Source organism: Tachyglossus aculeatus, chromosome 21 (assembly GCF_015852505.1).
Source record: "Tachyglossus aculeatus isolate mTacAcu1 chromosome 21, mTacAcu1.pri, whole genome shotgun sequence".
Classification (NCBI taxonomy): domain Eukaryota; kingdom Metazoa; phylum Chordata; class Mammalia; order Monotremata; family Tachyglossidae; genus Tachyglossus; species Tachyglossus aculeatus.
The window spans coordinates 10,086,132-10,100,292 of NC_052086.1; the positions used below are offsets into that span (position 1 = coordinate 10,086,132).

The 14,161-nt window shown below is 48.6% G+C and overlaps 1 protein-coding gene across 2 annotated transcripts in view; it reads left to right on the top strand.

The window, feature by feature from the left end:
* Positions 1 to 4,283: 4,283 nt before the first annotated feature.
* The window catches only part of CLCN7 (chloride voltage-gated channel 7), a 40,610-nt gene continuing 30,732 nt past the window's right edge, over positions 4,284 to 14,161 (top strand). For both annotated transcript variants that reach the window (XM_038762862.1, XM_038762863.1), the window contains exons 1-4: positions 4,284 to 4,408; positions 10,448 to 10,519; positions 12,558 to 12,629; positions 13,247 to 13,312. In XM_038762862.1, the coding sequence (XP_038618790.1) occupies positions 4,301 to 4,408; positions 10,448 to 10,519; positions 12,558 to 12,629; positions 13,247 to 13,312 (318 nt within the window). In that variant the 5' untranslated portion in view covers positions 4,284 to 4,300. The remainder of the gene's footprint in view (positions 4,409 to 10,447; positions 10,520 to 12,557; positions 12,630 to 13,246; positions 13,313 to 14,161) is intronic.

Below are 14,161 nucleotides of genomic sequence, written 5' to 3' on the forward strand. Positions count from 1 at the left end.
GGTTCTAGCTACTAACTGACCCATCTTCTTCCTTCTGCATCCACAGTTTGTAAATAATTGTCCTTCCGACTCCTCTGGTAGATTGTAAGCTCCTGATGGGCAAGACATGAGGCCACGCTACTTCTAAAATGGGGGCTCAATACCTGTTCTCCCTCCCCCTTAGACTGCCAGTCCTGCGTGTGATGGGAACTCTGCCCGACCTGATCATCTGGTATCTACCCCGGCGCTCAGTACAGTGCTTGGTACAGGTCAAGCGTTTAACAAATATCACAGTGATCATTGTAATTATTAGTAGCCACTGGGGCCGCCAGTGACCACCCTATTATCAGTCTGGTCCTAGTGGGGACTTAATAGATGTTCCATTCTGTCCACCAGATACGTCACTCGTCCGTGAGTCAGGGCGAGAACAAGGCATGTTATCAACGTGAGGAACACTCTTTATCATTCTTCTTTCCCATACATTGCCCTTCTGTGATCTGTATTTATCGAGAGCCCACCATGGATTAAATTTGAGTCTCTGATCAACTTGTTTATCCAGCTTGCTCTAATAACTGTACTCACCGTATCTAATAATCAATCAATGACATTTACTAAGTGCTTTAATAAATATTTTATGCATTCAAAACGAAAGTGCATGAATCTTGTCAGGCAGAAAATATCAGTTGGATCAAAATGGGGTTGGATGAATTCATGGCTGAGAGGTCCCCGGGCTATTAGAGGAATAAATTAGGGGTGTGAACAATTCTAACCGAGGGACTGACTGGCAGAGGACATCCATTCTTCCCAGCATCCTTTTCTGTCCAACTCAGTATAGCAGGTTTCTACTCTGGTGTACCCACGCCTCATTGTGCAACAGTAATAAAAATAATAATAACAATAATAATAATAATGTTGGTATTTAAGTGCTTACTATGTGCCAAGCACTGTTAGAATTTCAGACTCCAGATGAGAAGGTTGCAAGTTAGGAAGCAGCTTGGCCCAGTGGAAAGATCAAGGACTTGGGAGTCAGAGGACCTGGGTTCTAATCCCAGCTCTGCCAATTGCTTGCCAAGTCCCTTCACTGCTCTGTGCCTCAGTTACCTCATCTGTAAAATGGGGATTGAGACTGAGAGCTCCACATGGGACAGGGACTGTGTCCAGTCCGATTTACTTGTATCCACCCCAGCATTTAGCACTGTGCCAGGGTAGATAGAAGCGGATCGGGATGGACGCAGTCCCTATCCCAAATGGAGCTTACGGTCTTAATCCCCATTTTACCGATGAAGGAAATGAGGCCCAGAGTAGTGAAGCGATTTTCTCGAGGTCACACAGGAGACAGTTTGCCGAGCCGGAAGTAGAACCTGGGTCCTTCTCATTCCCAGGCTCTTTCTGCTAGGCCATGCTGCTTCTCCTGCTGTTGTCACGGGGATAAGAGGATCCCAATCCACGTGTCGCTGATTCAGAATACTCACAATGTCTTCATTTTTCCTAATGCCTAGCCACCTCATTTGGGAGGCCTGAGGGCTGTGGAGTTTGGGAAGGCCGGCTTCTTCCTGAAACCTATCAGTAAGTCCCCAGTTGCCAGGCCCTTTGTGTGTCTGACCAACGTTTTCCTCTTTCTGTGTTCTTCCCCTATTTATTATTATCCCCCAGCTTCTGGGAGAAGTGGCAAGTCCTTGTCATGACCCACAAGGTCTCACCTCACTCAGAAGGCCCTGAGCCGGGAGATGCTTGTCTCCGGCCTGGATTGGGTCGGTGGGTTGACTGATTGCCTGATTTTATTGTTCTGTGACGCTGGTTTTCACAGGTCTGCCCCAGAGATGGCAACTTCCTGTCGTGAATGAAGGGGTCAGTCAGTCAATCGTATTTATTGAGCATTTACTGGGTGCAGAGCACTGTACTAAGCGCTTGGGGGAGGGCATGTGTCCGTTTATTGGTATACTGTACTCTCCCAAATGCTTAGTACAGTGCTTTGAACAGCGTAAGTGCTCCATAAATACGAGTGAGTGAATGAATGGATGAATGAACTCACAAGACATTACATTCGTCTGGTTGCCCCTGTATCCGCCAAGGCTCTCAGTGGCCCCCCTAAAGTGGGTGAGGAAGGAGCAGAGCAATATTAGGATTTCTCCACCACTCTGAGAGAGCCAAACACCAAGTATCACTTATGCTTTGAATTAGTTGAACTAGCCTAATTCAACCAACCAATCAATAATAATAATAGTATTAATATGGTATTTATTGGGTGTTCACCGTGTGCAGAGTACTGTACTTAAGAGTTTGGGAGATTATAATACAACGGTGTAGGTTTAGATGATTCCTGGCCTCAAGGAGACACCTAGGCATACTCCTGCTCCCATTTTATAGAAGGGGAAACTGAGGCCCAGCGAGGCCTCTGAGAGCTTCTGATGATCAGACTGAAAGTCATGCCTCAGATCCCTTCCTCGGAGAATGCCGCTTAGCGAAACAGGGAAGTTTGAACAGTGCTCTGCAGCTGGTAAACGCTCGATAAATACGACTGAATGAATGAATTAAAAAACCCAGCCAGGAGCAATAGAGAAGCAGCGTGGCTTGGCGGAAAGAGCCCGGGCTTGGGAGTCAGAGGGCTTGGGTTCTAATCCCGACTCCACCACTCGTCAGCTGTGTGACTTTGGGCAAGTCACTTCACTTCTCGGGGCCTCAGTGACCTCATCTGTAAAATGGGGATCAAGACTGTGAGCCCCAAGTGGGACAACCTGATAACCCTGTACCTATCCCAGAGTGGTGGCTCCCATACTCTGGAAGTGACCATTCCAGGTTTCTGACTGAATTCCAGATGGCTGTAAATTACAGTATACAGACCGGGCCCCTGCTAATTCCCAACTCACTTGAGCTGTTATTTCTGAAGCTTCTCTCCAAGAGAAGCAGCTTGGCTTAGTGGAAAGAGCACGGCCTTGAGAGTCAGGGGTCGTGGGTTCTAATCCCGGCTCCACCGCTTGTCTGCTGTGTGACCTTGCGCAAGCCACTTCACTTCTCTGTGCCTCAGTCACCTCATCTGTAAAAATGGGGGTTAAGACTGTGAGCCCCGTGTGGGACAACCTGATTACCTTGTATCTACCGGATACAAGCGGCGTGGCTCAGTGGAAAGAGCACGGGCTTTGGAGTCAGAGGTCATGGGTTCGAATCCCTGCTCCGCCAATTGTCAGCTGTGTGACTTGGACAAGTCACTTAACTTCTCTATGCCTCAGTTGCCTCATCTGTAAAATGGGGATTAAGTCTGTGAGCCCCACGTGGGACAGCCTAATCACCCTGTATTCCCCCAGCGCTTAGAACAGTGCTTGGCACATAGTAAGCGCTTAATAAATGCCATCATTATTATTATTATTATTCTCTGGGCCTCAGTTCCCTCATCTGTAAATTGAGGATTAAGACTGTGAGCCCCCTGTGGGACAACTTGATCAACTTGTAACCTCCCCAGCGCTTAGAACAGTGCTTTGCAATCAATCAATCTTATTTATTGAGCGCTTACTGTGTGCAGAGCACTGTACTAAGCGCTTGGGAAGTACAAGTTGGCAACATATAGAGACAGTCCCTGTCCAACAGTGGGCTCACAGTCTAGAAGGGGGAGACAGAGAACAAAACCAGACATACTAACAAAATAAATGGATTAGATAAGTACAAGCAAAATAAATAAATAAATAAATACAGTAATAAATATGTACAAACATATATATATATATGTACAGGTGCTGTGGGGAAGGGAAGGAGGTAAGTTGCAGGGGATGGAGAGGGGGACGAGGGGGAGAGGAAGGAAGGGGCTTAACTTCTCTATGCCTCAGTTGCCTCATCTGTAAAATGGGGATTAAGTCTGTGAGCCCCACGTGGGACAACCTAATCACCCTGTATTCCCCCAGCGCTTAGAACAGTGCTTGGCACATAGTAAGCGCTTAATAAATGCCGTCATTATTATTATTATTATTATTGTTCTCTGGGCCTCAGTTCCCTCATCTGTAAAATGAGGATCGAGACTGTCCCTATGGGACCACTTGATCAATTTGTAACCTCCCCAGCGCTTAGAGCAGTGCTTTGCACATAGTAAGCGCTTAATAAATGCCATTATTATCATTATTAATAGTAAGTACGATTGAATGAATGAACATTGTAGTTTAGCGGCGGCTGAGGGGACGAACTACAATTCCCAGAATGCCCCGCGGCCGCCGCAGTAGCCAATCAGGGCCGTCCCGGCGGCCGGGTCACGTGGGCAAACACAGGCAGGCGACGGCTCCCTCAGAGGCCGTCCTCGCCACCGCCCTGTGCCCGGGCCCCGTCGCCCTCCCCGGGCATGGCCAACGTCTCCAAGAAGGTGTCGTGGTCCGGCCGCGACCAGGAGGACGCCGAGCCGCACGGGGAGAGCACGCCATTGCTGAACGGAGCCGGGCCCGCCCGCAGGGTGAGGAGAACCACTGGCAGGCGGCGACCCCCGACACCCCTTCGCCCCCTCACAGAGCCGGCTGTGTGTGTGTGTGTGTGTCTCCAACCCCTCCCTCAGGGGTTTGGGCAAACCCTTTTAAAAACTAAAACCCTTCTAAAAGGGTTGGATTTGCCCAATCCCTTCTCTTCAGGCCCAACAGGCAGGACCTTGCCCCACCGCGGCCCCGGAGGCCTCTGGGTAATGGCAAGGGCCGCAGGGGAGGCTGGGAGTTGCACCAGTGAGGCCTGAGGTGAAGCTGGAGGATTCATTCATTCAATCGTATTTATTGAGCGCTTACCGTGTGCAGAGCACTGTACTAGGCGCTTGGGAAGTACAAGTTGACAACATAGACGGTCCCTACCCAACAGCGGGCTCACAGTCTCAAATCGATGATCGATTTGGGAGTCAGAGGGCTTGGGTTCTAATATCCGACTCCACCACTTGTTAGCCGTGTGACTTTGGGCAAGTCACTTCACTTCTCGGGGCCTCAGTGACCTCCTCTGTAAAATGGGGATCAAGACTGGGAGCCCCAAGTGGGACAACCTGATAACCTTGGACCTGTCCCAGAGCGGTGGCTCCCATACTCTGGAAGTGACCGTTCCAGGTTTTTGACTGAATTCCAGATGGCTGTAACTTACAGTATACAGACCGGGCCACCCGGGGGTGACAGAGAACCGTCAAGCGCTTAGTACAGTGCTCTGCACGCAGTAACTGCTCAATAAATAATAATGATAATAATGATGGCATTTGTTAAGCGCTTACTATGTGCAAAGCACCGTTCCAAGCGCTGGGGAGGATACAAGGTGATCAGGTTGTCCCACGAAGAGCTCACATATTCTTAATCCCCATTTTGCAGGTGAGGTAACTGGGGCACAGAGAAGTGAAGTGACTTCCCCAAAGTCACCCGGCTGATAGTAAATACGATTGAATGAATGAGGAACCCCCCGGCCTGAGGGAAAGGGGAAGTATGGCGGGGAGATTCGGGTTTTAACGAGAGAGAGAGAGTGATCTTCCTAATCATCTTCTATTCATTCACCCAATCGTATTTATTGAGCGCTTACTGTGTGCAGAGCACTGTACTAAGCGGCTGGGAAGTACAAATCGACAACATATAGAGACGGTCCCTACCCCACAACGGGCTCAGCCTTCTTCATTCATAACATTGATTAAAAGACGTCTAGCGGTGGTGATTGTGAGGTATTTAAGCATTTACATTGTGCCAAGTGCTATACTAAACTCTGACGTTGATACAATGTAAGCAGGGGAGGCTGGTGTCTGCTCCGTGACCTTAGGCAAGTCCCTTCACTTCTCTGGGCCTCAGTTGCCTCAGCTGTAAAATGGGGATTGGGACTGGGTGCCCTCTCCCCTTCCTCTCCACACAGCACTTGTGTATATTTGTACATATTTATTACTCTAATTATTTTATTAATGATGTGTGTATATCTGTAATTCTATGTATTTTGATGGCATTGACACCTGTCTACTTGTTTTGCTGTCTGTTTCCCCCTTCTAGACTGTGAGCCCGTTGTTGGATAGGGACTGACTCTATCTGTTGCCAAATTGTACTTTCCTAGTGCTTGGTATAGTGTTCTGCACACAGTAAGTGCTCAGTAAATACGATTGAATGAATGAATGACTGTGAGCCACATGTGGGACACGGACTGTGTCCAGCTTGATTTGCTTGTGTCCACCTCAGTAGATAACTAAGCTCGTTGTGAGCAGGGAATGTGTCTGTTTATTGTTGTACTCTCCCGGGCACATAGTACAGTCCTCTGCACACAGTAAGTGTTCAGTAAATACAGTTGCATGAGTGAATACTTGGAACTCACAGGTCTGAGGGGAAAGAAAACAGGTATTGAAATGTCTGCCTCTCCCTCTAGACTGGAAGCTCCTTTTAGGCAGGTAACATGCCTACTAACCCTGTTGGATTCTCCCAAGCATTTACTAAAGTGCTTTAATAATAATAATAACAATAATAGTTAAGTGCTTACTGTGTGCCGGGCACTCTGCAAAGCACTGAGGTGGACCCAGGCACATCAGGTTGGACAAAGTCCCTGTCCCATGTGGGGTTCAGTCTCAATCCCCATTTTACAGTTGAGGTAACAGAGGCACTTAACTTCTCTATAGTCACCCAGCAGGCAAGTGGCGGAAACGGGCTTAGAACCCATGACCTTCTGATCCTCAGGCTCGTGCTCTGTCTGATATGCCATGCTGCTTCTTTGTTACTTTGTTACTTTGCACGCAGTAAGTGCTCAATAAATACCATGGGTGATTGATTGACTCTCTATTTTACAGATGAGAAAACAGGCCCAGAATTGAAATGACTTGCCCATGATCATGCAGCAGCCAAGAGGCAGAGCCAGAGCCAGGAATCAAACCCAGGTCCCCCGACCCCCAGAGCTGGACTCTGTCTAGTAGAGTCCACATTGCTTCTCATTCTTGTCTTTCTCCATGGGAGAAAAATCCTAATGAAACCTGGGAAGCAAAGGGATTTGATGCTTGAAAATTTCCCAGTAGGTCGTTTGGCGTAGTTTGTCTACAAGGGGTGGAGGAAAGAGATTACACTAGTAGTTTTATTATTTAGTGTTTATTTCATGCCGAACACTGTGCTCTTCACTGGGGCAGATTCGAGATAATCAGATCAGACGCGGTCCCCACCCCTCACGGGACTCCATCTAAGAGAGGAGAGAGAGCAGGGATCTTCGCCCCATTTTACAGATGATGAAACTGAGGCCCAGAGATATTGTGACTTGCCCATGTGTGGACTGTTAGTTCCATGCTGTTTCCACAAGCCCCCTCTCCCTCCGATGTTATAAAATGGCCCTCGGTGTGAACCGTCTATTGTGCTTTGTCATGTTTTCATTTTATCTCGCGCTAACAGACACTTGCTTTAGTTGATTTTCTTGCAATTTCAAATCATCGTGAATTCCCCCTCCATCTGCTCCTTCAGTTTTCTGACCTTTTTCTATCACCCTCTCCTACCCCTGGCCTGTGGAGCAGGGTTGAACCCAGAGGGAGAAGAAAATCCAATCAGTCCACTTTTGAGGAAGGCTGCAATGAACTCTGAAAGGAGTGATCACCCCTTTCCCTCTACAGACCCACCTTTATTTCAGCATCTTTAAACTGCGATAACATTAGCAGGAACCTTTGGTGAATTCTTCCGCTACCGTGATTTAACTTTTGATCATCTCATTGGCCCAGAATTCCTTTCATCTCTTGTTCTCTTCTGAGTGGAAGCAAGCCTTAGTTGCTTAGTTGCCATTATTATTCTAATGATTATGATCATCTGTGCCTACTGTGTGCCAAGCGTTGTGCTCAGTACTAGGGTCTAGGGGATAACCCAATCGGGCACAGTTCGTGTTCCACTCCAGGCACAAAGTTTAAGAGAAAGGAGGGACAGAGATCTTATCCCCCCATTTTACAGGGGAGGACATGAAGAGATTAAGTGGTGGCCTGTGGCAGGGCTGGGTTCTAATCCCAGATCCCCATCTTCTCTCCGCTGTGACTTTGGGCAAGTCACTTCCTTCTCTGTGCCTTAGTTTCCTCTTCTGTAAACTGGGGAGTAAATTCCTAGTCTCCTTCCCTCTTTGACTCTGAGCCCCATGTGGGACAGGAACTATGTCCAAGATGATTGTGTTCATTCATTCATTCAGTTGTATTTATTGAGCACTTACTGTGCAGAGCACTGTACTAAGCGTTTGGGAAGTACAAGTTGGCAACATAGAGACGGTCCCTACCCAACAACAGGCTCATAGTAAGAGCTTAAGAAATACATTACTATGATGGATTTTTATTTTTAGCAATAATAATAGTGTTGCCATATTGTACTCTCCCAAGCAGTTAGTACAGTACTTTGCACACAGTAAACAATAAATACGATTGACTGACTGAATGAATGGAGCACTTGAGAGATGCTCAGTAAATACCATTACTACTACTACTACAACCCCCAGTGTCTTGATTCAGATGAGAGCAGGCAGAAGGGTGTGATGTCTACTTTTCTCTCTGGTCATGGGACACGGGAAAGATCAGGTGGCTGGAAAAGACAAAAATGCTGAGCCAGAGAATTGCTTCTCGTCGGGATAGAAGAAGTTCAGGATTGGCTCTCGGGCGGAAATTAAATGAGGAAAATCCTTCCGTAGAAAAGCGCTTTCAAGGAGAAGCAGCATGGCCTAGCGGAAAGAGCACAGGTTTGGGGGTCAGAAGGACGTAGATTATAATCCCAGCTCTGCCACTTGTCTGCCGTATGACTTTGGGCAAGTCTTTTCACTTCTCTGGGCCTCCGTGACCTCCCCTGGATTGAGACTGTGAGCCCCATGTTGGACAGGGACCGTGTCCAGCCTGATAAACTTGTATCAACGCCCGCGCTTAGTACACTAGTTCAGTTTAGTACAGTTCTCCTACCAGCTCGCACACTTCGTTTCTCTGGTGCTGACCTTCTCACTGTACCTCGGTCTCGTCCATCTTGCCGCTGACCACTCGCCCACATTCTACCTCTGGCCTGGCACGCCCTCCCTCCTCAAATCAGACAGATAATTGCTCTCCCCAACTTCAAAGCCGTGCTGAAGGCCCATCTCCTCCAGGAAACCATCCCTGACTGAGTCCTCGCCTCTTCTCCCACTCCCTTCTGCACCACTCGTACGTGCTCCTTCATTCATCCTCTCTCCCTTCCCCATGGCACATATGTATTGATCTGTATATATCTGTACTTTATTTATCTACTTATGTATATTAACATCTGTCTGCCCCTCGAGACTGTTAGCTCACTGTGGGCAGGGAATGTGTTTGGTGTTACAGCACACTCTCCCAAGCGCTTAGTACAGTGCTTTGCACACAGTAAGCGCTCCATAAATATGATTAATAATAATAATATGGTGCCTGGAACAGAGTAAATGCTTTACAAATGCCACCACTCGACGGCCGGCGTTCCACGGCCCAGTCTTCTGACTGCCACACCCGGGCGGAGAGTCCCTTCGGTCAGACCGAAACCAAGTCAACAGGGGTGTCCTCTGTGAGCCCTCAGGACTGTGGGGCAATTTTTCTCCAGGAACATGGGGCGGCAATGGAACAGTCTGTTGGGGAAGTGAGCGGGTGAGAGTCACGCTGACCCAACAGGGAAACACAAAAGCAGAAGTGAACCTGACACTTCTGGAAAGAAAGAAAAAGGAAACAGCCTGAATAATAATACTACTACTTCTTCAGCTCTTATTATATGTCAAACAGTGTATATAATAATAATAATAATAATGATGATGGCATTTATTAAGCACTTACTATGTGTAAAGCACTGTTCTAAGCTCCAAAGCCCATGCTCTTTCTATTTATTTATTTTATTAATGGTGTGTCTGTATCTATGATTCTCTTTATACTGATGCTATTGATGCCTGTCTACTTGTTTTGTTTTTCATTCAGTCGTATTTATTGAGCACTTACTGTGTGCAGAGCACTGTACTAAGTGTGTCTGTCTCCCCCTTCTAGACTGTGAGCCTGTTGTTGGGTAGGGATGGTCCCTATTTGTTGCCGAATTGTACTTTCTAAGCACTTAGTACAGTGCTCTGCACACAGTAAGCGCTGGGTAAATACGACTGAATGAATGAATCCCCTTTAGTAGATGAGGGAACTGAGGCCCAGAGAATTGAATTGACTTGCCCAAGGCCAAACAGCAGGCAGTCCCCATCTCCCACCCCCAGCGCCTAAGCTCGTTGTGGGAGGGAATATACCTACCAATGCTGCTGTATTGCATTCTCCCAAGCATTTTGTACAATAAATACGATCGATCAATTGACAAGTAGCAGAGCCGGGATTAGAACCCAGGTCCGGGCTGTGGGAAAGGGAAAGTAGGAAGCCCATGGGTCAGAAATTTCCATTTGATGCAAAGGCAGGTGAGTAGCCATTGCAGGTTTTTGGGTTGAAGACGCGGTCATCATCAGCTTCCCAGTAGCTAATGTCGTGTGGCCCGGGCCCCAGTCTATTATACACCCCCAACTCACCTTAACTCTTCTTGGTCCCTCCTTTCAGCCCTCCCAGTCGGCCTTATTCCGCATCGGGCATCTGAGCAACGTGGAGCTGGACGATGACCTTCTGGACCCGGTGAGCGCCATGGGCAACCGGGTTGGGGGAACCTTAGGCCGCGGGCGCGAATCTAGGTGGCCAGAAAGGAGAGGAGGTCCACAGTGCTTTTGACCCTTAGATAAGGCCTGTCTTCCCATCCTCCTCCACTCCCTCCTAAACTGGAAACTCTGTGGGCAGGGATCACTCCTCCCGCCTCTGTTCTGTTAGGCTGTCCTAAGCGCTTAGTCCAATGCTCTGCCCATAGTAAGCACTCAATAAATACTGATCGATTGGGTCCATTCTTTCTTTCCCTTTGTCTCGAGGGCCTGCTTGAACATATTCTCTGTCCATCTTACTGTCCTCCACATTAGAATGGAAGCTCCTTTTGAACAGGGATCATTTCTTGGGTTTCTGTTGCACTTCCCAAGTGCTCGGTACAGTGCCCTATGCTCGACAGGCGCTAAATAAATAGCATTATTAGTTCTATGACTCCTTCTGGTCCCCAGTAAGCTTGAGAAAAGCATCCATTTGATAACGGACGATTCCTTTCCCATCAGAAATCGGGGAGCCCCACAGGGGAATCCCCAATGAACCATTTCATCTCGTTGCCAAGAAAATGTTCCTTGTGACCCAGTTCTCTGGGGCTGTGTCACAACCTAGTTACCTGTGATGGTGACATACCATTTGGCCAGGCGTGAAGGGAGGACTGGGCCACTGTTTGCCAATGGGAACTCTCCCAAGACTCTTCTTGATTTATTTTTCTTTCTTTGTTTTTATGGTATTTTTAAGCACTTACTATGTGCTAGGCACATAGTACTATGCATTGAGGCAGTGGTGGGGCACGTGATGAGATGGGGATTAAGACTTTGAGCCCATGTGAGGCAGGGACTCTCTCTAACCCGATGTGCTTATATCCATCCCAGCACTTAATAATAATAATTGTGGTATTTGTTATGCATTTACTATGTGCCACGCACTGTTCTTGTTGTGATCAGATTGTCACAAGTGGGGCTCACAGTCTTAATCCCCATGTTACAGATGAGGTAACTGAGGCACAGAGACGTTAAATGGCTTTCATTCATTCATTCATTGTCATATTTATTGAGTGCTTACAGTGTGCAGAGCACTGTACTAAGCACTTGGAAAGTACAGTTCAGCAATAAAGGGAGATAATCCCTGCCCACAATGAGTTTACAGTCTAGAATGGGGGAGACTGACATCAAAACAAGTAAATGGGCATCAGTGACCCAGCGCTTAGAACAGTGCTTTGCACATAATAAGCGCTTAACAAATGCTATCATTATTATTGTTATTACATAAACTCGGGCAAGTCACTTCACTTTTTCTGTGCCTGTTACCTCATCTGTACAGTGAGGATTGAGACTGTGAATTCCACAACTGACAGGAACAGTGTCCAACTCTATTTGCTTGGCGCATAGTAAGAGCTAAACAAATACTCAGTACCACAATTATTACCACAATAATAATAATAATTCTTATCACTGTTATTGTTATCATTAAGAAGAAACGCTCCCCACCCACTGGAGCTTACATCACTCCTCAACACCCCCAAAAAGAGTATGGTTTTCAGAACTATCTACAAACACCTCAAGATACCTCAGCACAAAAGTCTGTGGAGATTTTTATAGGAGTGGTGTCTGTGGCGAATGCCCCCTTGCCCAACGGGCTGGATAATAACAATAATTATTAATAATTATGGTATTTGTTAAGTGCTTATTATGTGCCAGGCACTGTACTAAGCTCTGGGGTGAGTGCAAGCATATCGGGTTGGACACAGTCCCTGTCTCACATAGGGCTCACGGTCTTCATCCCCATTTTAAAAATGAAGGAACTGAGGCCCAGTGAAGTGACTTGACCAGGGTCACACGCCAGACAGGTGGCGGAGGCAGGATTCGAACCCATGACCTTCTGGCCTCCCGACCCGTGCTCTATCCACAGTGATTCTCCCCCCGGGCCGCTTGAGTTTGATTGTCTCCCCCTTCCCCATCCCCTCTTCACATTAAATAAGAGCGAACTGAGTGAGCCGACCTCCCCTAGTCTCTCGCTCCTTCCCTAGGAAACGGACGTGCCTCACCCTTTCCCCAAGGAGATCCCGCACAATGAGAAGCTCCTGTCCCTGAAGTACGAGGTAAGTCTTCCTCGCGGCCCCCCAGGTGTCCCCCATCCCCTGGCTCCCGGCCTACTTCCCTGTTGGCTAGGACCGTGGGTGGCCACCGGGCCAGGGCCTGAGTCTGAGCGAGTCTGAATGTGCGTGGCCAGAAAAGCCATCTGTTTGGACTCCAGACTGGTACTTCAGGGGACCGAGGCATCAGGCTCACTGCAACAATGTAGAGGACAGATGGCAGAAAGCGGGCCTGGCTTTCCTCAGGCTAATGCCACCCCACGTGTTCCCTCCGGATCGGTCCGGAACCACCGCCCTGCCCTGTGGGGAAGGGGCCGAAGTCTCACCCCACAGAGCCATCTGCTCGGTTCTCACCGCTTTGATCTCCCCAGATCTCGCCGTTTGCTTAAAGCGGCTTCGGCTTCCTGCGTACTTTGAAGAGACCCCAGCCCCGGAGGGTGACGGGGAGACCCCGTCCACCTTTATTCCCTCTGGTCACCAGCTCCCGGAAATGGCTTTCCCCCCGGCAGCGCTTTCTTCCCCACCGCCCATCGGGCTCCCAGGGCCCCCTCTGACCCTTTTGAAACTCAGGCTGAGGCGGTGGGTTTGGCCACCGAGCCGATAGGTCCCTCTGCCCGTTTCAGAGTCTGGACTATGACAACAGTGAAAACCAGCTGTTCCTGGAAGAGGAGCGGAGAATCAATCACACAGTGAGTTGGGCGACCTCTGACACACGGAGCCGGGGAAGCCGGTACCCGCTTTGCGTGGAGGAATCCGCTGGGTCACATATTCGTTCATTCGTTCGCATTTATTGAGCGCTTACTGTGTGCAGAGCACTGTACTAAGCGCTTGGAAAGTACAATTCGGCAAGAGACAATCCCTACCCAACAATGGGCTCACAGTCTAGAAGCAGCGTGGCTCAGTGGAAAGAGCCCAGCCTTGGAGTCAGAGGTTGTGGGTTCAAAGCCCGGCTCCGCCACTTGTCAGCTGTGTGACTTTGGGCAACTCACTTCACTTCTCTAGGCCTCAGTTCCCTCATCTGTCAAATGGGGATGAAGACTGTGAGCCCCCAGTGGGACAGCCTGATGACTTTGTAACCTCCCCAGCGCTTAGAACGGTGCTTTGCACATAGTAAGCGCTTAATAAATACCGTCATTATTATTATTATTATTATTATTAGAAGAATGATGGCTGGAAAGAGCACTTTTGGGAGTGGAGTTGGGCATCCAGCCACTGTCTGGCCAGAACTGCCTAGGTCTAGAGCTGGTGATGCCTGGCTTAACTTAGGAGCACCGCGCTTCCCCTCATGACATCTGCACCCAAGGCACCTGTTCCTTAGCTCCGGGCCTTCTCTCCAGCTCACCAAGGCTGCCCTCTCAATGAGGCAGAAATCCCATGTGGGGTTGGCACGTCTTCCCCGTCGAACGCCCTCCGCTGCTGTCGCTTTGGCCTGCGTGATAGAAAAAAAATAAAAAACCTGGCCCACTCCTCTCCAGGGCCCCAGAAACAAGGCCACATTCGGCAAAGCTTGGCGGTCCGGCCAGGCAGGCCCACGTAGA